General features: G+C 52.5%; 1 protein-coding gene across 4 annotated transcripts; it reads left to right on the top strand.

The window, feature by feature from the left end:
* Nucleotides 1-287: 287 nt before the first annotated feature.
* On the top strand, nt 288-22,265 carry SGK2 (serum/glucocorticoid regulated kinase 2). 4 transcript variants are annotated; one of them, XM_028524358.2, is made up of 15 exons: nt 288-467; nt 4,321-4,576; nt 5,696-5,761; nt 6,314-6,363; nt 6,869-6,926; nt 7,106-7,189; nt 8,052-8,183; nt 9,250-9,362; nt 9,675-9,711; nt 10,690-10,776; nt 11,994-12,089; nt 13,037-13,192; nt 15,977-16,066; nt 19,207-19,411; nt 21,268-22,265. In XM_028524358.2, the coding sequence occupies exons 2-14, from the start codon at nt 4,403-4,405 to the stop codon at nt 19,369-19,371; spliced, it is 1,308 nt and encodes a 435-aa protein (XP_028380159.1). In that variant the 5' UTR covers nt 288-467; nt 4,321-4,402; the 3' UTR covers nt 19,372-19,411; nt 21,268-22,265. The 4 variants fall into 4 exon arrangements, with proteins under 4 accessions (XP_028380159.1, XP_035865746.1, XP_035865747.1 ...); XM_036009853.1 differs by having other exon boundaries at nt 4,338-4,576; XM_036009854.1 differs by having other exon boundaries at nt 4,338-4,576; nt 8,055-8,183.
* The last annotated feature ends 569 nt before the right edge of the window (nt 22,266-22,834 follow it).

A 22,834-nucleotide genomic window follows, 5' to 3' on the forward strand; every position in this document is an offset into this window, starting at 1 on the left:
GGGAGGGCGAGGGTGAGATTTCAGACAATAAAAATGTGACAGCATTGAAAGGAACTTCAGAGACCTCCCCACGCCCCTGTGAGTCAGGACACAGAATTCACACAAGGCTTGGGGAGCTGAAGTCACTTGCCCAACCAAGGTCACATCAGTTGTACAGTAGCTTTTGAAAGTTCAGAGGGTTCCCCGGGGCAGGGCCTTTGAGGAGCCAGTGGGTGCAGTCAGCACCGTGATTCAGGCCCAGCGGTTAATGAGTAACTGAAAGGCCCTGTGGCCAGGAATCAGCTGGCAGGACTTGGAGGCTGAACTTGAGCTTGTTTGGGAGTCTTAGCAAGTGGGTGACAAGTCGGTCCTGACAGAGAAGTTTGTGCCAGCAGTTCAGGACTGGGGGGACCATGCCGAGAGACAGGAGGGCAGAGCTGTGCTTGGGCCTGCGACCCAGGAACTGAGCTGGGACCCAGAGTGTTCAGGTGAGAGGCTCAGCCGTGAGCGGCACCCCTGCCTGCCAGCCCGGGGGGCTGCCAAATGGGCTGACTAGTTACCCAGCTGACTTGCTCCCTAACTACCCAGTTACTCCTTTCCTTCCTAACACCCTTCGTCCTAAACCCCTTTTATTCCTTCCTAACTCTTCTTCCGTCCTTTGCTTCCTTCTTTCCCAATGCTCTTTTTTCCTAACTTCTTCCCCCATCCCTCCCTCCTTTGCCTCCTTCCCTCTCACTGAGTCTACCTTCTCAGCTACCCAATTGTTTTCCTTTCTAACTAACCAATTTGCATCCTCACTCCCTTCCCCCTCACTTCATGCCTTCCTTTTCTAAGTTTCTAACTTCTTCCCGAAATTCGGGCTTTGGAGTCACACTGCCTGGGTTCAACTCTGTTATACGATTTACTGGCCACGGGGATGGATCAGGTCACTTCCCCTCTCCAAGCCTCAGCATCCTCCTCCCTCAAACAGGGAAGATAATATAGTTCCTAACCCATGGCATTGTGGGACAAGCCTCAGACCCAGCCGGCACTCAGTACATACTGTCACTGGTATGCCGTTGGTGCGCCCTGGGCAGGCGGGGGGGAATGGATCAGTCACAGTAGAGGGGAGACGAACACAAGAGCAGAAGCAGGAGCAGAGGAGGGAGCAAGAAGCCGTAGGGGCAGAGAGCTGTTTGGGTGTGGGGGTCACAGTCAAGGTGATGGGGAGAAGTGGGCGTGCCAAACTTCCCATGGGGACTTAGAAGCTTTACACACTGATGGAAAAAAAGATAACCTAACCCACTGTCACCTTGGGTCATGGCCCTCCAGACAGTTTTTGGTGGCTGTACACAAATGTACGTGTCCATGTGTGTCTCTTTTCTCTGGCAAAGATGGTCCCTGGTACACCTACCATTCCAAACCCTGTTCCTTTCTTTCTTCTTCTTCTTCTTTTTTTTTTTTTTTTTTTTGCTTGACACTATGGCACACATATGTTCCTATTTCCTTTTTACATAGGCTCATGTATTGATTTTGTTTGTTGTTGGGTAATTTTCCATTTCATATGTCCTGTCGTTTATCTTATCAATCCATTCCTTGATTCATTAGTCAGAGATGCATGGAGCTCTGACTATACTCTGGGCCCCGGTCTAGGAGCTGGGCAGTCAACAGTGAACGAGAGAAGTCTTTGCCCTTGTGGAGCAGATCTTCTCCTTGGAGACAGAAAATATAGCCTTGCGTGAGAAGGTGTCAGAAAGTCAAACATAAAGCAGGAAAAGGGGATAGGGAATGAGTGGGTTTGGTTTCTTAGAGCGACCCACCTTCCTAGTTTGTCCAGGAAGGTACTGGATTTAGCTCTGAAAGTCCCACATCCTGGGAAACCTGGAAGTCCCAGACAAACCGGGACGGTTGGGCGCCAGGAATCAGAACAGGCCTGCCTAAGAGGTCACAGGTGAGCAGAGGCCTCAGGGGCGTCAGTGGGAGGCAGCCGTGCAGATGTCTGGGGAGGAGCACGGTGGGCGGAGGAAGAGTGAGTGCGAGGGGCGGGAGGCCGGGGGACGCTCTGTGTCGGAGGCACAGCCGGAAAGCCGGACAGGCTGGGGCGCAGTGGGGACAGGGTGGAGCCAGGTCAGGTGGCTTCTCTCGGACCATGCCAAAGACTTTGGATTTTGATCCTTCGAGTGTTGAGAAGTCACTGGTGTTTTAAGCAACAGACTCGCGTGATCTGATTGACATTTTTTAGAGAGTCATTCTGGCTTTTGGTGGAAAGAGATTGTACTGGGCGAAGACAGAAACGGAGAATCAGTACGGCAGCTACTGCAACAATCCACGCAGGCGACGCTGGTGGCTCAGGGAGGGGGCGTCACAGCAGTGGGTTTCTGGATGCATTTGGGAGTTCGAGCCTGGTGGGAGTTCTTGGAGGGGTCAGGGTGGGGTGAGGGTGCCAGCTTGAACTTTCGAGTAGGTGGCAGCGCCGTTACGGAGATGGAAGGAGCAGGCCAAGGAAGAGTGGGAGGAATGTGAGCCAGACTTGTCGTAGCCACGTGAAGTCTGAGGTGCCTCTGGGTATCTAACCGGTGAAGCGTCAAAGGAGCAGTTAGATACCTAAATTCGGAATGCAGGCGGGAATCAGAACGAGGGAGGGTTGTCTGGGAATTATCGAGTGCAATCGGCGCTCAGTGCCGTTAAACTGCTTGAGATCAACTAGGAAACGAGTGCAGACAGAGGTCCGAGGGCCGCGCCCCGGGACAGGCCAGTGTTTGAGCGTAAAAAGAGGGGGAGGAACCAGCAGAAGAGGAGGAGGAAGAGCAGTCGGGGAGGTCAGAGGAAAGCCAAGCAGGAGAAGGGGGTGTGCCACGCACCCCTTTGGGCACACGGAAGGCACTGTTCTGGTGCCATGTTGGGATGGAAGCCTCTTCAAAATGGAAAGACAGCTCTTTCGAGGGGACGAGCTGAAAAGGAGAATAGAGAAATGGACAGCATCGGGGTGGGGATGCAAGGTTGAGAGAGGGGGCTGCTTCAGCGGCGACGTGCCTCCTGGTGGAACCTGCAGGCTGTTATTACCGTCACTGCCGCTGCCCTGTTCTGAGCAGTGCTGCTGCCCGAGGGGCCGATCAGGGGCTGGTTGTTGAAAAGAAACGTCCTTGTTCTGAGCGTGTGTTTTGTCAACACGACGTCCTGCCCTTCTGTGTATGAGTTCAACATTTCGGTTCTGTTGGAAGATGGTGGGCTCTGATACTGTTCACTCGGGTTTCCTGGGCTGACAGCACCTGGCACCCTGCCCTTCAGAGCCCGCAGAGAACCCCCACGGCCGCTAGGCTCAGGTCCCCCCCGGCGAAGCCCTGGGCCCCAGCGCCAGAGATCCCTCCGCTGCGGTGAGTTGCAGAGGTCTGGGTGTGGCATGTGGTAGCCACACAGGAAATTCCAGAAGAACAGGGGTGGTGTCAGGCCCTGTCACTCCTGCATTCCCCAGACGACCCCTCATGAGCTCCAGGGGAGAGGAGGGACCCCGGGAGTACCCCATGAGTCACTATCATACCGGGCAGCAGGAACTTCAGGAACCAAGTGCCGCTGGGGCCACGTATCCTGCCTCTCCTGTAGCCAGGGAGCTGTGGGCCACCCGGCCCTCTCCTGGGGCCGGCAGGGACAGGCCCAAACGGCCAAGTACTTGGCCATCAAAGATGAAAGCCAGCTGGACTGAGCCAGACACCTGGGCTCCAGGTTCTCCTCTAACACCTGCAGGTTCTTGGGAAGCAAAGGGCTCTCTGCTGCCGGGATTGGGGTCCTGGGGCCTTATCTTCAGTCCCAGGGGGTTTACACCAGGCCCAGGGATGCCCCAGGGGCGGGTCTTCTTCCCGACAGGCCCTGATGCGCGCATGCGCGCGCACACACAAACTTACCAGTATGCACCCACCAATATGAATGCAGACACACAGTGACCTGCACGTGGTTACACTGTCACACACGTGTCAGTGGACACCCGTACTCATCTGCAGACTCACACACGTAGATGCCCACACACAGACTCACACATACACACAAGCACATGAACACATATAGAGATACACACGGACACATCGACATGAACACATATAGAGTACACACATATACACACCGAGAACACCCAGTCACAGAGGCACAGACACACAGAAAAATTATGCAAACACGCTGGCCATGGCACACGCAGACAACGGAGCACAGGTAGTCACCTACATGGACTCGTACACTGACACAAACACTGAGACATACAGAGACACACAGACATGACAGACAGACAGGCCGAAGCATATCCATGCATTAAATACCTGCACACGCACAGCCTGACCCGCACTCAAGCCCCGAGTCCCCAGGGCTTTCCTGCAGCTGTCACCCACCCCCAGGGGGAGGCGATGTCCCCGAGGGAACAGAGGTCTCCCAGCCCTTCCTAAGCTCTGCCGGGTCCTGCATGACATCAACAGCCCCCCGATGCTGCCGGGAGTTTCGAGCTGGGGCCAGGCCGGCGCCAGGCACAGACACTTCAGCCCTTGTTGGGAGAACAGAGAGAGGCTCTCTTGTCCGCAGCCCGCCCTCCAGCTCCAACTGCTGCTTCTCTCGGCAGCCTCTCCTCAGGCTGGTGCAGGTACGTGGGGCCGGGGAGGCCAGGGCCTGGCAGAGGGGCCATCAGAGTCGGCACAGGGAGGGCGTGGCCGCAGTGCGGGCTGTCTGCAGGAGCACAGGCCAGGGCACCAGGCTGCTGCACTATCTAGCGGGCAGTTCCTCCGCTCGCTCTCTCAGGGCTCCACAGAGCCCGGGGACGCCCTCCCTTCCCCTGTGGTCACTTTCTCAGCTCCCCAGAAGGCCATGGGGTGGTGCTTCCAGGTTCCCCTCGTAAAGATGGGCAGTGTCTATCTAGAGAGGCTGGGCTGCAGCCCGTGCCCCGCAAAGGGCCAAGGCTGTGGTCTTGAGATGTACAGTATCCAGCAGTTTACCCAAGCAACAGGAATGTCAGATAAAATATCAGCTCTTGGCTTTGACCTTCCAAGCAGGGGTGGGTGGGGCTGTGGGGCCCTGGGCACCCTGAGTCAGGGCCTAGATAGGCCAGCCTCCTCCACCCTGCAGAGTGGGGGCAGGACAGACACTGTGCTCCTGGCTGCACAGACCAGCTGATCTGTTTAATCTCAGTCTGGGGTCTCTCCATGGCATCAGCCCAAGGCCCCCAAGGCAGCTGCCCTGCCAGGGGCATTGGGCGGAAGCCCCTGTGGCAGGGAGATAGCACAGAGCCCAGGCTGGGGCTGTCCCCGGGAATTCAGGGTGGCAACATTCCTAGATGGGAGCCTGGGCAGCCCAGCCTGCCCCTCATGAGCTGTGTCATCCTAGAAAGCCCCTTTCTAGGCCTCAGGCTCCCCACCTGTGAAATGGAGCAAGGGGGGCAGACTTATGGTCTGCCCAGGGTCCTTCCAGCCTGGCCAGCGTGGACTTCTGGAGCTGCCTGGCTCTCAGGGATCTGGCTGCTCTGACTGTCCCCAGCCCTTGTAAAAGACTCTCCTGGGAGGGGCCACGTTGACCATCCTCCCTCTTTCCCAGTGGAGATGGTCCCATGCAGGGGTGGCTGGTCTCTGGGGCAGAAGGAGCTCGGCGATGGCAGGTGCACGGATGGGGTTGGGGAGGGGTGGTGAGGGCAGCAGTGCCCGAAGCCCTAGACAGGTGAAGCTAACTCCGCAGCCAGCTCTCTAATGCCTGCTCCTCCTTGTGCCCCCAGCCCCCGCCCTATCACTGTTACAGAATGGACTCTGGTCCTAGCCCGGCTGGGACCCCTAGTCCACAGGTGAGTGGGTCTTGGTTCCCCTACCCGCCACCAGGGGGCTCACGTCCTTACCTGGCTCAGAAAATCTATAGAAGCACCTGCCAGGGCCGGTGGGCCATCCCAGACAGGACGGTTGGGGGGGATGGGGGCACCAACAGGGGTCACTCTAAGCTCACGGAAGTGGGCTAATTGCAGGGTAAATAGATAAGAGACTTGGGCAAAGGCTTCAAGAAGTGAATGAGGTGGAAAAGTCACAGGACTGGCCCTGAGGACACTTGGGTTCTAGTAATACCTGTGGGGCTGCCTGTAGGTCCTTGGACAAGACAGCTGTTCTCTGGGCCTCAGTTTCCTCACCTTCACAATTGGCACGACAACCAGCCGCTGCCCAAGGCTGTTGTCAGAAGCAGACGAGATGGTAGATGGGGATGGGTGGAAGGAAGGAAGGAAGGAAGGAAGGAAGGGGCCTAGTAGAGATGTTGGAAAACGGATCAGGGCCTGGGCCAGGGGGCAGGGAGGGAGCCAAGGGGTAGGCACCTGTTGATACTAATTGCCGCTTTCTGGAAATGTCTTTAGCCCTCAAGGGCCAATGGGAACATCAACCTGGGGCCTTCAGCCAACCCAAAGTAAGTTCCAGTCTTTCAAGCAACTTTCTTCCCTGGCTCCCCTAGTATTGGGAATAAAATCCAAGTTCTCCAGTCTACCTTCAAGACCCTCTGCCCTCAGGGACCAGGACCATCCCCCACCTTTACCAGGCACTAACTGCCCAGCCTCCGCCCACACTGAGCCCTGGGCCTGGAGTGCGACCCAAAGTCTGCACTGCTGGCAGATCCCCACCCTTCGGGCCCTTCTCAGGCATTGAAGCCAGACCCCTCACCTTCTCCGCAGTTGTGTCTGTGTCTGGTTTTCTCCCCACCGTACCTGTTAGTTACCTGATCGTGAGATCCCCAGGTGCAGGGGCCAGTCTTATAAGACCCCTCTTAGCTGAGAACACTTCAGTGGTGAGGAGGCTTGGCTGTAGGAAAGTTCCTTGTATTCCCCACCTCCAAAGTGAACAAGAAGTCTGGATTTGATCTCAGGAGGTTTCACAAGCTCGCAAATGCTGACCCGTGTTCTCCCCTCTTCCCCCAGTGCCCGGCCCACCGACTTTGACTTCCTCAAAGTCATTGGCAAAGGGAACTATGGGAAGGTGAGTGACATGGTGGGAGGCCTGGATCTCCCCTTCTCCGGCTTCCTCCACCCCCTGCCTGTGACTCGCATGTGCAAAGAGGGAGCTTACAACCTGCAGATTCAAGGACGCAGGGCCAGAGCTGGGGGCTATCAGAGGAGTGGTCACCTGCGCGGGCTTGTGTTTCCGCTTCCACTCAGGTCCTACTGGCCAAGCGCAAGTCCGACGGGATGTTCTACGCGGTGAAGGTGCTCCAGAAAAAATCCATCTTAAAGAATAAAGAGGTACCGGAGCTCAGACCTAGCATTTCCTCTCCTTCTCCTCAACTCCCAGACTAGGGTGGCTTCCCAAGATGAGTCCCAACTGGGAGGGGGTCCAAGGGCTGGGTGCAGAGGGGGTCACAGCAGGGGGCCAAGTGGTGCCCAGGATGCTGACTTTTCCAGAAGAAGGCAGGTCAGCCACCTCACCCACAGGCCTGCGGGAGGAGCCAGTCCAGGCCTGTGCCTTCCCCTGGGAAATCCAGGGCCCCACGTGGACAAGCCCTCGGCCATGTCTAGGTGTCCCCTTCCCCATCTATGTGTCTGTGCGGGGTGGGGTCACACTTTTTAATCTCCGAAGGCCCTTCCAGCCACAGCCATCCTGGAGTTGCTGAGGCTTTAGCTCGCTTCATACCAACCCCCTTAGGAAGAGTGAGCCGGCCCTGAGAGGGGGCTGCATATCAAATCAGAGGACTCAGGAGAGGACAAGGGCATCTTGGGAGTCTCAAGGGCAGGGGAGGTCTTCCTGAGGGTGGTGGCCTTGCAGCTGGCCTTGAAGGTCTGAAACGAGGGTGCCCGGGAAGGGGAAACAGCATGAACTAAAGCATGAATGTGGCTTCATTTATTCAGTAATCACACAAGCTTTGTTCATCACCCCAGGGTTGGGAGGCAGGGGTTTCTGATCTGGGGGCTAGAGCTGCACCCATGTGGACTGGTTGGGAATGAGGCGACCACACCAAACCCTGAATACTAGGCAACGAGTTGGGCTTGGCAATAAGGAGCCACAGTGGGTGTCTGAGGAGGGGCCTGGGAAGGACCCGGCCAGGGCAACCCCCAGCAGCAGGCCCTGTGGGCCGTGACACGGGCCCCTATCCGTGTGACCCCATAGCAGAACCACATCATGGCAGAGCGCAACGTGCTTCTGAAGAACGTGCGGCACCCGTTCCTCGTGGGCCTGCGCTACTCCTTCCAGACGCCCGAGAAGCTCTACTTTGTGCTGGACTACGTCAACGGAGGAGAGGTGGGCGGGCCCGCAGGGCGCTCCCCTGGGCCAGCTCTTAGCTGGGGGCTGCCCATCCCACACACCCGCTGAGTACCGGGCTCTGGGATGATCGCACATTATTCATACAACAGACCCGTCCTGTAGCTGAAGAAACCGAGGCTCGGGAGCTAACTCACTTGCTCAGGTGCACCCAGCTCGCACCTGGCACAGCTGGGATTGGAATGTGGGTCTGTACGGACACCCCCTGCAAAGCTGCCCGGGCTCACCTGGGAAAGAGGAGCTCTGTGGTCAAGGTTTCCAATGCCCTCGTTTTACCCCAGAGGCTGCTGGTGGGGGTGACCCGTCACTGTGGTAAATGGAGCCCCAAGGGTCCCTGGTGACCAGGAAGCACAGCTGGATGAGCTGCGTTCCCTCCTGGACTTCACTCAGGCCCTCTGGGAAAAACTTAGTGGGGTCTCCTCCGCAATCCCAGATTTAAGCTGTGTGACCTCATGCCTTTTAGCCTGGTGCCGAGATGGGAGTGTTTATCCTGCATCCCTAAGCCCCCTGGTGGAGGTGAAGGGCTTTCTTTCCATGTCAGGGAAACAGCCCAAGCAACTGGCCCCCGGGCAGATCTAACCTGGGCTGAGTTGGACTCAGCCACGATAATCTTATCATCTGGGGTGGAGGAAAATCAGGTCTTTGAACCACCCAGCTTCAAATCCCAGCTCTGCCAATGGCAGGCCCCAGGAACCTGGCAGGTCCCCTAACAACTCTGACCCCTCCCAGTTTCCTCTTAGATGAAACTGGCACGTATCTGATACCTTGAAGGTGGTCATGAGGATTAAATGAGATAAGAGACAGGAAAGCTTCTGGCTTGGAGCCTGGAACACAGTAGGTGCTCAGTCCACACGTATTCACCTCTTCTGTCCTTTGGTCACCCACCACTGCTGTATGGGGTGGGGGCCGGCAAGTGCTTTGTCGTCTGAGTGCATTGCGGCTCAGAGAGGGGGCGACTTGGCCAGCTGCCCCCTGCACTCTGGGACCTGGAGCCGCCACACCCCTCACCCCAGGAAACCCTCTCACAGGTGTCCTCTCCCTCCAGCTCTTCTTCCACCTGCAGCGCGAGCGCAGGTTCCTGGAGCCCCGGGCCCGGTTCTACGCCGCAGAGGTGGCCAGCGCCATTGGCTACCTGCACTCCCTCAACATCATCTACAGGTGAGGGCTGCCTGTGGCTCCGAGCCAAGCCCCGCCTCTGCCCCAACAGCCAGGGGTTGTGTGCACCCCTGAGTCCTGATGCAATCCCAGCGAACCCAAGTTCTGAGGACAACCCTTTGTCCGAGGAGAGTGCCCCGGTGCAGCAGGGTGGGAGCCCCCTCCTTTCTAGGATCAGGTGCCCATCCTCCCCGGGCTTCCCTGGACACCTCTGTGAGGCCCCGTGAACACCCCTCCCGCCAGGCCCCCGGGTCCCCGGCTGCCCTCAGTAAGTGGCTGAGCCATCACAGCATGCCCTTCTCTTGTTTCCTGCAGGGACCTGAAACCAGAGAACATCCTCTTGGACTGTCAGGTGTGTGTGTGCGTGCAGAGTTGCACACGTGTTCTATGCACCCACAAGTGTGTGTGGATGGGCGTGCATTCAAGTATGTGTGTGTCCATGTGCCCATGCATGTGTATGTGCATATAAGAACATGTATATACATACATGTGTGTGCACATGCATGCATAGGAGGTTTATAGGGGGCAGGGGTAGAGTCAGGTAGAGGCTCGTGGATTCTGTATTCCCTCCATGTCTTAGACTGGGTTCCCTGGAAACAGACCCTGAGCTGAAACATTGGGTGCAGAAGATTATTGGGGAACACCCTGAAGAGGTCGACCTTTAAGGGAGTGAAAAGGCAGGGATGGGCAAAGGAGGAAGCTCGCCTGCATTGTGGCTGCAAGTGAGGCCTCAGCCAATCGGGGTGAGAAGGGCCCCAGTGGAATGGCTCTTTACAACCGTTCTTAACTGGGGCAAGTAGGCTGGGTCCCCTGCATCCGTCAGTCACTGGGTGGGGACCGCCCCTTGGGAGGGCCGTGACTTTGGGCGAGGGCAGGTCCCAGCGTGGGGAGAAGGGCATGACAACTCCTAAGGGGGAGATCTATACAGAGCCCCGTGGTATCCGCCCTCTCCACGACCTCCGCTAGCCTCCCACCTGCCCAGCCACCACAAGGTATGGCTGCTTCCTGGGTCCTTAATGCTCTGTCAAGGGGACTGCTGCTCCCAGCCCCCTCCAGCAAGGACATTCTGGAGCTGCCACTGTTACAGGGTCTGGGTCTGGGTCTGTGATGGGCTGGGCAGACAGTGGACCACCATCCCCCACCCCACCGCCCCCTGTGCCGCTCCCAGTCTGGAAAGCCTAGTTTTTCCACTAGAGACTCCAGCCTGTGCAGGGAGGGCATCAGACCCCACGGTGACTGCCTTGAAGTGTGGCGCCTGGGCTTCAAGGTCACGCCTGGCCATACCTTAATCTTGGACCACCCTCCTGCCCCACCCTCCCGTCCGCCACAGGGACACGTGGTGCTGACAGACTTCGGCCTCTGCAAGGAAGGGGTAGAGCCGGAGAAGACCACGTCCACGTTCTGCGGCACCCCCGAGGTGAGCCTACCCTCCCGAGAGAAGGCAGGCTGTGAGGGGTTGAGGCCGCAGCCCCTGATTGGAGGCAATGGCGTGCACCAAAGAGAGCTCACCTCTCCCACCCAAGCACTTCCCCTGAGCTGCCTGTACCCCCAGCCTCGGTTCCCTCATCTGTGGGATGGGGGCATCTGCTCTAGGGGCTGCTGGGACCCGGCCAGCTGCCGGTGCCTCTGCCATGGTGCTGTCCGACAGAAACAGGAATGCAAACCATACAGGCGATTAAAATTTGCCAGCAGCCATGTTTAAAAAGTGAAAAGAAATAGGTGAAGTTAATTTTAATAATGTATTTTCATTAGCCCAATGTACACAAATATTGTTATTTCAACATACAATCAATATAAAATTGTCCAGATAGTTTATTCTTTTTTGTTTCCTAAGTCTTTGGAATCAGGGTGTATTTTACACTGATGGGCCACCTCAGCTCACACCAGCCACGTTTCAAGTGTGTGGCAGCCACATGTGGATCATGGTTGCCCTTCAGGGTGAAGTCCATGTGCAACAGGAGGGCCTAGCCTGACAATTAAGGTCAAGGCTGGCGAGTGTGAAAGACACCTTTTCTTCTGTCCTCTTCTATCCACCGAGAGCCTGGAAGGTTAACATTTGTGGGTCTCAGCAGTAATTCCCACATCTGTCGGTCCTGCCCGTGCCTCCATGCAGCCTTGCGGTTCAACCCTTCCCTCAAATTCTCACCAGTGTTGACCTTTGGACCTCTGACCAAAAGGGGTCGCCAGTTGCTTGGACAGCTGTCTGGGTGGGGTTGCGGGACCAAGGCTACAGGACTGGGGAGCTCCTCCCAACCCAGCAGGAGGCAGGGCGTGAGCTGCTCTGTGGTTCTCCCTGTGCGAGATGACCCAAGCTTCAGATCACAGCTGGGCCTCCTCGGTGTGGTGCAGGGTAGCCCACGGACGGATGACCTTCTGCGCAGGAGCCATTGTCTGTGTTTGTGAATGGCCAGGTGTCCACTGGACAGAGCTGGCCTGCCCAAGCCTGACAGCCCAGCCATCCCATCCTTGGACATTGCCCAGGGCAGGGAGCAGGGCGTATGGCACCCCGGCTTACGAAGGAGACAAGTGGCCCCAACATGTCATCCCTTCCATGATCTTCTTCTCCAAGCGCCCTGTTTGCAAACGGAGAGGCTGAGTCTGCGGGTCTTTCAGATGAGTCTTTCCCCCCAACAGTACCTGGCTCCAGAAGTGCTTCGCAAAGAGCCTTACGATCGGGCGGTGGACTGGTGGTGTTTGGGGGCTGTTCTCTACGAGATGCTGCACGGCCTGGTGAGTGGGGTCTGGCCATCTGCAAGGGACACCTGGCTCTGGGGGGAGGTGGGGGTGGGTCTCTCCCTTGAGGCACCTGCTCAGGCTCCTCGAGGAACTGAACAGGCCGTCTCTCCACTCCAAGCTAAAAAAGATGATGCCAAAGTGAATACAAGGATTATAAGTCTTTTTCCATAATGTCAGTCCAGCACTTTATAATACACCATCTCCTATGTTACTCCTTTGGTTCCTCAAAACGGCTTTTTGAGAGTGGCTGCAGGAAATGGAGCTGTTTTTAATTTACTGAAAGGGAAACTGAGGCCCAGAAAGGTCACAGTGCTGGTAGGTTGCACAACCAGCCCTGGACCCAATCCTAGGCTGCCTGTGTAGATGGAGCTCCATGTAGACTTGCCCCAGGCCAGGCCTCACTCTAGGGTGGCTTCAGCAACAGAGCTTGGTGGACGTAAGGAAGCAAGAGCTGGCAGAGCTCAGCTCAGAGCTCAGAGGTGGGAGGAAGAGCATCAGGAAAGACGGGCTCTGGATACGATTTGGGGCCTGGCTCTCTGCCTAGGCTTTCATCTCGCTGAGCCTTTTCTCTTCTGAACAATTGCAACCTGTCTCCAGGGACGGTTGTGTGGCTGGGATGAAATGACGAAGGGAAGAGCGTGAACCTTGCAAAGTGCAAAATTAGTGCACGAGGCATGTTACGAGAGGTGGGGTAGGGGATGCTCCCAGGAGGTGCACAAGTCTCACACAGGTAGAGAGAGACTCCTTGGCCTTCCCAGAAGCCCTCTCCACTGCACCAGAAGCCCAGTGGTCTCTGTCCTTCTCCAGTATGCCATGTGAGCCAGTGTACAGGACGTGGTTCTGGCTGATCCTTCCAGCGACCCGGCTTTGCTCTAAGTCTCTCTGAGACCTGTGCCCACTTGCACACCAATGATCCTCCAGCTCTCTCCCTCTCTCACCAGCCACCCTTCTACAGCCGAGACATAGCCCAGATGTATGAGAACATTCTGCACCAGCCACTGCAGATCCCTGGGGGCCGGACGGTGGCCGCCTGTGACCTCCTGCAAGCCCTTCTGCACAAGGACCAGAGGCAGCGGCTGGGCTCCAAAGCAGACTTTGTAGGTGACTTGCCGGGGGAGCACCGGCCCCTTCCCGCAGAGGCAGCTCAGAAGCACAGTGACACCCATCCAGCTAATGTGTTCATTTGGAAATTCACAGATGCTGCTGCTTGATTACTTCCTTCAGTCTGGTGCTTTTAGTCAACCAGTATTTACTGAACACCTACTCTGTGCCAGACATTGAGCTCAGTGCTAGGGATTCAGTAGACTGGCTCTCTGCCCTTATTGAGTTTATAGGGGCGGGGGTGGGGGGAAGACAATGAGCAAACATTGTATACAATTGTTACAGAGCGTGGCAAGTATCAGGAAATCAATGAACAGTGAGCTAAGACAGACACTAACGGGAGGGGGTGAATTCACACGGGCATGGTCAGGGAAGTCCTCTCTGAGGAGGCGCCAGGCTGAGACTTGAAGGATGCAAAGGAGCCACTTGTGCAGAACTGGGAGGAGGCATCCAGACACTGGGGGGCATGTGCAAAAGTCCTGTGGTGGGAGCAAGGAGGAGAGTGGTACGCTTTAGGGTGTTTTGAGCAGGGGTGTGGTAAGAGACAATTTTAAGTTGTAAGAAACTCCTCTGGCTTCTGTGCGGAGTGAACTGAACTTGCTTTTCACAAATATGTGAGTGCTTCCTCCTTGCCGGTGCCCAGGCTGGGCACTCAGGATATAGAGATGAAAAGTGCGCAGTCCATTCTCTTAATAAGTTTATTATGTATTTTGTATTAAAATGGCATTTAAAAAAGCATCTTCCATTCTCTAGTCAACCCAAGATCATTTGGGTTTATAAAAGGAAGACCACAGTACTCTTCTCCCTGGAAGCTTATTTTCTCTCCCAGCATCGGGGCTGAGATGCATGGACTAGGAGACAGGTGACCTGGGTTCAGATCCCCCCTCCGCCACTCACACTTAACTTCTCTCTGTGAGCCTCAGTTTCCCCATCTGTAATAACAGTGCCCAGCCCGAAGCTGCTATAAAAATCAAATGGATTAAGATATGCAAGGCACTTAGGCCAATGCCTGAAACATAGTAAGTGCTTTTTAAGTGTTCGTACCAACAGCCCTACATGGCAGATGCCGTGAAGTATAACAATGTTTAGGGCATTTGTCTACCCTGGCCAGCTTAAGGAATGAGGATTTCAGGACGACTGGTGCACTCCTTCCAGTTTGCATCTTAAAAAATATGTATGATTTTGTCTGGCTTGTGTGGCTCGGTTGGTTGGTCATCCCATACACTGAAAGGGCACTGGTTTGGTTCCCGGTCAGGGCATATATCTAGGTTGTGGGTTCGATCCCTGGTCGGGGTACATATGGTAGGCAACTGATCAATATATCACATTGATGTTTCTCTCTCTCTCCCCCTCCCCCTCTCTCTAAAAGCAGTGAGAAAATTGCAGCAGCTATTTGGGGTCGTTTATAATTCCATATAAATTTTTAAAGTGTTTGTTCTATGTCTGTGAAATATGCCATTGGTACTTTAATAGGAATTGCATTGAATGTGTGAATTGCTTTGGGTAGTATGGACATTTTAATGATATTAATTCTTCCAATCCATGAACACGGTATATGTTTCCATTTGTTTGTGTCTTCCTTGATTTCTTTCTTCAGTGTTGTGTAGTTTTCTGAATACCAGTCTTTTACCTCTTTGGTTAGGTTTATTCCTAGATATTTTATTTTTCTTTTTGCTATTTCGAATGGGATTTTTTCCTTGATCTCTGTTTCTGCTGTTTCATTGTTGGTGTACAGGAATGCCTTTGATTTCTGGATATTGACTTTGTATCCTGCTGTTTTGCCAAATTCATTTATTAGGTCAAGCAGTTTTTTGGTAGAGTCTATAGGATTTTCTATGTATACTATCATGTCATCTGCAAACAGTGACAGTTTTGTTTCCTCCTTACCAATTTGAATGCCTTTTATTTCTTTTTCTTGTCTGATTGCTGTGGCTAAAACTTCCAGTACTATATTGAACAGAAGTGGTGAAAGTGGAGAGCCTTGCCTTGTTCCTGATCTTAGTGGAAAAGATTTTAATTTTTGCCCATTGAGTATGATGTTGGCGTTTGCAGGATATAAAAAAAATAATAATAAAAAAAATAAAAGCAGTGAGAAAATGTCCTTGGGTATAATCAGTGTTACTAGTTTTGGGAGATCTGGGATATTTTGAGCCTGGCTTTTTAAGGAGCCCAGAAGGTGGTATTGTGATACAGGTGGTTGGAGAGTCATTCTTTGAGAAACAGAAGAAAGTCCTGCTGGCACAGGAGAAAGTTGGTGCTGACATTGGTTTGGAGTAGGAAAGAAATGGTGAAACTCGCCCAGGGCTGAGTCCTAAATTCTGGGTCTCTGGGAGCCTACAGCTTTTCTTGGGGCTTTTTCCTTCCTAAACCTTCCAGAGTGAGTTGCTTTGTCCATTTCTCTGGTTTGCATTCTGGAAGAGTGTAAATTCACTAAGGCAGAGTGGGGCGGGGTTGCGAAGATCTCCCAGGGCACCCTAGTACAGTGATGTACCTCCAAAGCCTACCAGGGTCTGGCACAGAGTAGGTGTTCACTAAACAGACATGGAATAAATGAATGCCATGGGGGAAAGGGGCTGGGTTCCTGATGATGGCAAAGGGGAGAGGACTGGCTGCAGAGCTGTCGTCCCAGGAAACCAGACTGAGGTGCAAGTTACATTCTCAGTAAAGGTTTTTGGACTCGACAGTCAGCTGCCAGCCGAGCTGGAGCTTGGGGCGGAGTCGGGGAGGCACGGGAGTGTCTATGGGGAGGGCTGCTCCTGATCAGCACCTTCTTCCTGCAGCTCGAGATAAAGAACCACGTATTCTTCAGCCCCATAAACTGGGATGACTTGTACCACAAGAGGCTGACGCCACCCTTCAACCCCAATGTGGTAAGAGGTCACCGCAATCCAGATTCTGGGTTACCAGGGCCGGCGGGAGTCTGCAGGACATCTGGACCAACTCTCTACAGGCGGAAAAAACCTGAGTCCAAGGGGCTCCATGCTTTGTCCAAGGTCACATGGAAAGTTAGAGGCAGAGCTGGTGTAGAACCGGGAGTCCTGACTGCCAATTGAGCTCTGTGTGACCGGCCAGGCCTCCGCTTCTTCATGTTTAGCACCAGTGACTCTCACTGCACGGCCCTCTACGGGTTTTACAGTGCTCCGTGTCACGCAGTGCCCCCCGCTGGAGCCGAGCCCCGTGAAGACATTCCCCCCCTATGGTTAGCTTTTTTCCTGAGAAGAAAAATGGCATGTATTCACTGTAGAGAGTATGTAAAACAGAGAAGTTTAAAGCAACAGGGGAAAAAAAGCTTATTATCTCATTACCCAAGAGAAACCACGGCTGACGTGTCTCCTGTCAGTCATCCCTGTGTGTTTTTTACCTAGGTTATATTTTATATATAGATGCTTTTCTCCACCCCCTCCCTTTTTTGGGGGGGGGGGTAAAAACTAGGTCATTATTATTATTTTTTAAAGATTTTGTTGCACTGGCTGGTGTGGTTCAATGCATTGAATGCTGGCCTGTGAACCAAAGGGTCACAGATTTGATTCCCAGTCAGGGCACACGCTGGGTTGTGGGCCAGGTCCTGGGTGGGAGGCATGCAAGAGACAACCACACATTAATGTTTCTCTTCCTCTCTTTCTCCATCCTTTCCCCTGTCTAAAAATAAATAAATAAATAAAATCTTTTTAAAAAAGGGACGGAGGAAGGGAGGGAGAGAAACATCAATGTGCGAGAGAAGCATGGATCGGTTGCCTCTCGCATGCCCCCCCAACCACAGACCTAGCCCACAACCCAGGCATGTGCCCGGACTGGGAATTGAACCAGTGACATTTTAGTTCACAGGCCCACTGAGCCACAACAGCCAGGTCCATGTCATTATTTCTGCAAGTAACATAAAACTTTATATGGATCATTTTAAGTGGCTAATACTATGTCAACCCTATGTTGGTGACATAATGTCTTCAACCCCGCTCCTAATGGTGAACTTTAGATTATTATCATTTTTCATTTATCATCAAGGACCCATGAACATCTTTAAGTGTCTATCTTTGCCCAGAGTTCTGATTATTTCCTTGGGATGGATTGCAGATGGGGAATGACCAGGTCAAAGAATGTGAATGTTTCTCGATTCCTGAGTCATGCTGCCCTCACTGCGTGTTAGGGAGTAGCGTCTGTCTCTGACCGGTGGAGTCTGCTGGAGAATTCTTACTTTCTGCAGCGTATGCATCGTTTTTAACTTTGCAAACTTAAGTAAAAAAAAAAATACCACCTAGTATTGCTTTAGTTTATTTGATTACAAAGCTTTGATTTGTTTGATTTGTTTCTTCGATTTACAGTGAAGGCACTTAGTTTTTACATGTTAATTAGCAGTGCTAGTATGAACAGAAGGACCCCCATTTCGGATGGACACTGGAGACTCTCCTGGCCACCTCTAACCATCGAGCAATGTCAAGTCCCCTTCATCCGAGCAGCCTGCACACCTCAGCGCTGCCAGCGTTACCATTCACATCTCCCCTTAGGTGATTCACCTGTTTGTGAACATGTCTTTGAGCTCCAGGTTCTTGACATCAGCTGTCAGATAGGACACGTTCAGTCCAGGCACCTGAAAAGTGTCTCTATCTGAGGATTTTAAAAAAGACTTTGAGGGTCACATTGAATGTACACCTTGGAGAGAGAATAATACACAAAATACTGGACAGGGTGGTAATAAAATGCAACGCATGAACTTCAGAGTGAGACATAGTGGGACTGGGTTCCTGTTCTGTCGCCTACCACTTGTGAGACCTCGAAGAAGTTTCTTTAGCATCAACGTCTTCATTTGTAAAAAGCAGAAAAGACTTGCCTTGTCTAGGGCCATACATCAGAAAAAGGGCCAGGGCCAGGGTTCACATTCTGATCTTGGAACTCTGTGTCCTGGGCTAGCGCCACTATATCCTGTGGCCTTCTGGAGAAGCTAGAAGCCAAGGCCTCTTCAGTTGCACAGGCTGAGGCTTGCACACTAGAGCAGGTTTGCAGAACTTTCCACTTGCTCACCCGCTTGCTGCATAAAGCCCAGCTGCCTCAGTCTTCTCCACGGACAGTGCCTCCTCCACAGAGAGGTTGTATTGGCTAGCTCTTGCTGCATAACAAGCCACCCCCCAAACTAGGCAGCTTAAAACAATTCGTTACTTCCTTCTGCTTCTATGGGTTATTTGGGAGGTGTTTTTGGCCCAGGCCAGGCCAGCTGTCTCTGCTGGGCTCTCACATGTTAGCGGTCAGCTAGCAGGTCAGCTGGCAGTCAATGATCTAGAATTGCCTCACTCACGTGCTTGGCAGCTGGGGCAGCTGGGTCCTTATTCATGAGGCCTCTCAGACTCCAGCAGAATGGCCCGGGCTTGTTTACATGGTGGCCTTAGGGTTCCAAGTGCAGCAAGAGAGAACTCCCAGTGTGTGTTTTTCAAGCCTCTGATTGCATCACATTTGGTAATGTCTCATTGGCCCAAGTAAGTCACGTGGCTAACTCCTATTAAAGGATGTTGGAAGAGGCACCATCTCCGGATGGGAATGGAGAATTTGTGACCATTTTTTTACAATCTCCCTCACAGGTCTTGTGCAAAATAGCTAAAGTGATCTAGTCACTCTTTACCATATTGCCCTATTTTATATTTTATATGAGGCCTATCAGTACCCTAAATTATTTATGTACATGTTTATTATCAATCCTCCTACTCCTTGCATAATATAAGCTTCATGAAAGCAAGGGCCCACTCCATTTTGTTCTCCTGTATTCCCAGGGCCATGAACGGTGCCTGGAAGGCATTCAGTAAGTATATGTTGACGAGGCTTGTCTTAGGGTTATTGTGGAGCAGGCATGAGCTGATATGTGGTTATTGGACCTCGTGGGATAAAACAATGTACACTCATGGGTAAGTGACAGTTAAGGAAGGGCATCCAGAAAGTGCTCAGAGGCATCCCTCGCAGGGCTTGTAGGCTCCTTTGGCAGCTCTGACGCCTGTGTTCCCTCCTCATTGTTGGCTTGTATCCACAGGCAGGACCTGCTGACTTGAAACACTTTGACCCAGAGTTCACTCAGGAAGCCGTGTCAAAGTCCATTGGCTGCACTCCCGACACTGTGGCCAGCAGCTCTGGGGCCTCGAGTGCATTCCTGGGATTTTCCTATGCGCCGGAGGATGACGCCACTTTGGACTGTTAAGACAGAAGTCCCTGTGACACCTCTGAAGACAGCTGGATCTGTAAGGAATCACCTTCAGCTGCTAGGAGCAGAGATTCAAAGAAACAATCTTATTTAAATAAGATTTTGTTTCCCCAGCACGTAAAGAATTGTGTTAGGTGGCCCAGGGCTGGCACCAGATACTCAGGGGCTTCCCATATTTTGCTCTGCCATCCTTGGCATATGGCCACAATATTAGTTGCTACATTATTATAGGGTAGTTACTGAAGTTCTAGCCATTGCTTTTGTGTTCTGGACAGAAGAAAGGAGGAAGGAGGGAAGAGCAAAAGGACATTTTTATAGTTTCCCAGAAGCCCCACCCACTGACTCTGCTCATTAGCCACCATGCCTACCTGTAATGGAGGCTGGGAAGTGGGACTTACTAGCTGGCACAGTATTACCCCTAATAAACAGGCGTTCTGACACTGAGGGAGGAGGAGGAAAATGTTGGGAAGGCAACCAGCAGGGCTTCTTGGCGTTTCGATTTTTATCTCAAAGTGTGCAATGACAGATGTGACAAGCCTATAGGGTAGCACCCAACATCCTCTCTTATTTTCCTATGTTGATGGTATTTCCCTTTGTTGCGGGTAGTGGTAGACATTTGTTATTACATCTGTCTGCCTGGCATCTGAACTCCTCCCTCTATTCAGGGACTCTCCTACTTCATGAGTCTGGCTGAGGGACCATGACTACCTCCACTGAGAGTAGCTGAAATTCTAGACAGTTACTTTCCCAGCCTCCTTTTGCAGCCGGGGCCAGGCACGTGACCCAGGGATGCAGCTGTGCCAGATTTTGACTCAAAGAAGGGACTGGGAGCTCCCTTTCATGTGGTAGCTGTGGTGACGGTACCCACAAAACCGAGTTCCTGGTATAGAGTGGCAACAATGTAAATTGTGGCGATTGGGACTCTGCAGCAGCCGCCGCCACCGCAGCAGCAGCAGTTTCTGCATGTCAGTGCTGTGGTGTCACTTCCCTCACCCCTGGGAAGCCCTGAGCCTCGTCCTCCAGCTTTGAGAGCTTCCGATCCTTTTAACAACCCCCACCCACCTTTTGGCTTAATGGTTCAGTCTGCTTCAGAAAACCAGCCTGTGCTGAAGCAGTTTCTGTGCTGGACTCTTTCAAGTCTATTATCAGTTTTTAACCAAACAACCCTAAGGGAGGAACTATAACAGACCCTTTTTATCAATGAAGTAACAGGGTCAGAGAAGTTGTTCCTTGCCTGGTCCCATAGCTAGTAGGGGCCAGAGCGGGAACTCAGAGCCCTATAGGCTGAGTTCAGGGCTCTCACTTGTGACCTCTGTGCTCATCTGCCTCCTGGTCTGTCACGTCCAACAGAATGGTTGTCAAAATCGGTAATGAGAACCAAGTCAGGAACTGATCAGAATAAAGTAAGTGGTGGGAAATGGGGTGTGGAAGAGGAGACATTCAACTTGCTCAGGGTCTGGGCCTCGCTGCCAAGTTCATGGTGTGCTCCTCCTCACCTGCCCTGTATGTTTGGCAAGTCTAAGGCCACAAGCCTAGGCCTTGGACAGGGCTCCGGGCTGGTACCAGCTTCGTGGCCACAGCTTCCCAGCCACCTGTGGAGCTCCATGTGGTCATAAATTATTTCTCAAGGTAATTCTGGACAGAACAGAAGCACATAACCTCATGAATTCAGAGGAACCTCAGAATTAATGAATTCTGCACTTACTTGTAGGGATGGGTCCTGCAGCTTTATTTCGGTAGAAAATGGCTTCTTTTTCACAAACCTGTGGTTCATTATCTACTTACTTGCTTTTTGGTTTGTTCATAAGAGAGGAATTTCCTTAATATCAGTGTGTGCTGTGATTTCTATTGCCTTTTCTTAAATCAGTCCTTTCCTCCCTTCCATTTTTCCAGGGCAGCCTTCTCCCCACCCCTGCCCCAGGAATTATAGGGGGATGAAGCTGAAGACCATGGAGAACACACCAGTGACACAGACAGTGGAGACCAAAGCTGGGTCTGGAAGAGCTGTTGTTACCCTTGGACGTGCACTGAGAACTCTGAAACACTCTGATTTGATTTCTGTCTCCATTTGTCTGTTGATTGACAAATGTAGAACATGTGGGAGGGGCCAAAATTCCCCCAACTTCCCAAAGCAAAAAATAAGAGACTGTAATTGTCCGAAATGTACTAGTACTGTCCAAAGTATACGATCTGCTGTAGATTGTGAAACACATAATGATTTTCTTTGTTCCAAGACTGTAAGATCATAGAATTTTCACCAGGATAGAAAATAAAAATGAAGAAAAACTATGAGATAGAATTGATCATGCTACGCCTATGTTTATTGAGCATGTTCCAAGTATTACATACATTATCTACACACCTCACAGTGAGCCAGCATTTAAAAATTATTAACCTCCTTTATAGATAAGAAACATTTGCTCAGAGAGATTAAGCAACTTGCCCAGGGTCACCCAGCTGGTATAAGGCACAGCCAGGAATTGAACTTGGTGGAGGCTGATTCCAAGACCCTTGCTTTTTCTCTAACCCCCAATAGTGGGAGAAGTGCTCTGGATAGGTACTCTTTCAGTCTTCTAGCACTCACTCACTCCACACGGAGCAGAAGGATCCCAAGACCTGTGCCAACTCGCAAGTGATATAGCCTACTCTCTCTACAGTGGAAGCACACCACTTCCATTTTTATACTTTGCTGAAGACCGTGTGAAGACCAATTTTGCACCAAAATACAGCATCCCTAGGAAGAGAGTTCTCAATTGCCCTCCCCCACTGTTTAACTCCACAATGACAGTAATTGTGAAAAGGCAACAAGAGCTGTGTATTTAAGATCCCCTAACTCCTACCTCTTTATACATGTTGAAGATTCTAAAAATCATAAATCGAAATCGAAACTGTCCGAAAGCTCTGCTCTTATCGAGTTGAGCCAGCGAGGTGGTGGCATTGCATCCAAGTCCACACGCTCAGGACGCGGAGCGCTCCCCGGGAGAGAAAGGCAGACTTTTATCCGCACCTCCTTTCTCATTCTCAAGGCGATGTTTCTTTCATATCAGCAGCGCCTCCTGCCGGCTTGCTCTTTGCAACCCTTGCCTTAATGAATGCCACTTTTCTTTCACATCTCTGCTCATCGCAGGCGCCTTTCTGCCCAGCTCCAGCCCTCACAGCTCCTTAAGGCAGTTTATATTTTCACTTTTTTTGTAGGATGTGGCCAGGTCCAACTCCCCGCCTGGGGGCACCTCTAGAGGGCGAGTTCACCGCTACATCCTGGGCCTGGAACTGTGCTGTTCAGAGATGCGGGGCTAATCAAAGTGAAAGAACTAGCTCGTGTTACCCATCCCACCACTAAACCTGCCCACTGTCCTCCGGGAAACTGATCCTGATGTCCCAGCGAGCGGAAACTCTTTTGCATCACTGTTCAAATCTTCTTAAGCAGGTCCTGACGGTCAAACCCTTCCACAGCGTCTCC

This window comes from Phyllostomus discolor, chromosome 9, assembly GCF_004126475.2.
Source record: "Phyllostomus discolor isolate MPI-MPIP mPhyDis1 chromosome 9, mPhyDis1.pri.v3, whole genome shotgun sequence".
Classification (NCBI taxonomy): Eukaryota; Metazoa; Chordata; class Mammalia; order Chiroptera; family Phyllostomidae; genus Phyllostomus; species Phyllostomus discolor.

Excerpts from the sequence above, each read along its gene's own strand:
- SGK2 (XM_028524358.2), top strand. The coding sequence starts at position 4,403 with ATGACATCAACAGCCCCCCGATGCTGCCGGGAGTTTCGAGCTGGGGCC. Across the intron at positions 5,762-6,313 it reads CTGGGACCCCTAGTCCACAG|CCCTCAAGGGCCAATGGGAA; the intron begins GTGAGTGGGTCT and ends AAATGTCTTTAG. Across the intron at positions 7,190-8,051 it reads CCATCTTAAAGAATAAAGAG|CAGAACCACATCATGGCAGA; the intron begins GTACCGGAGCTC and ends GTGACCCCATAG.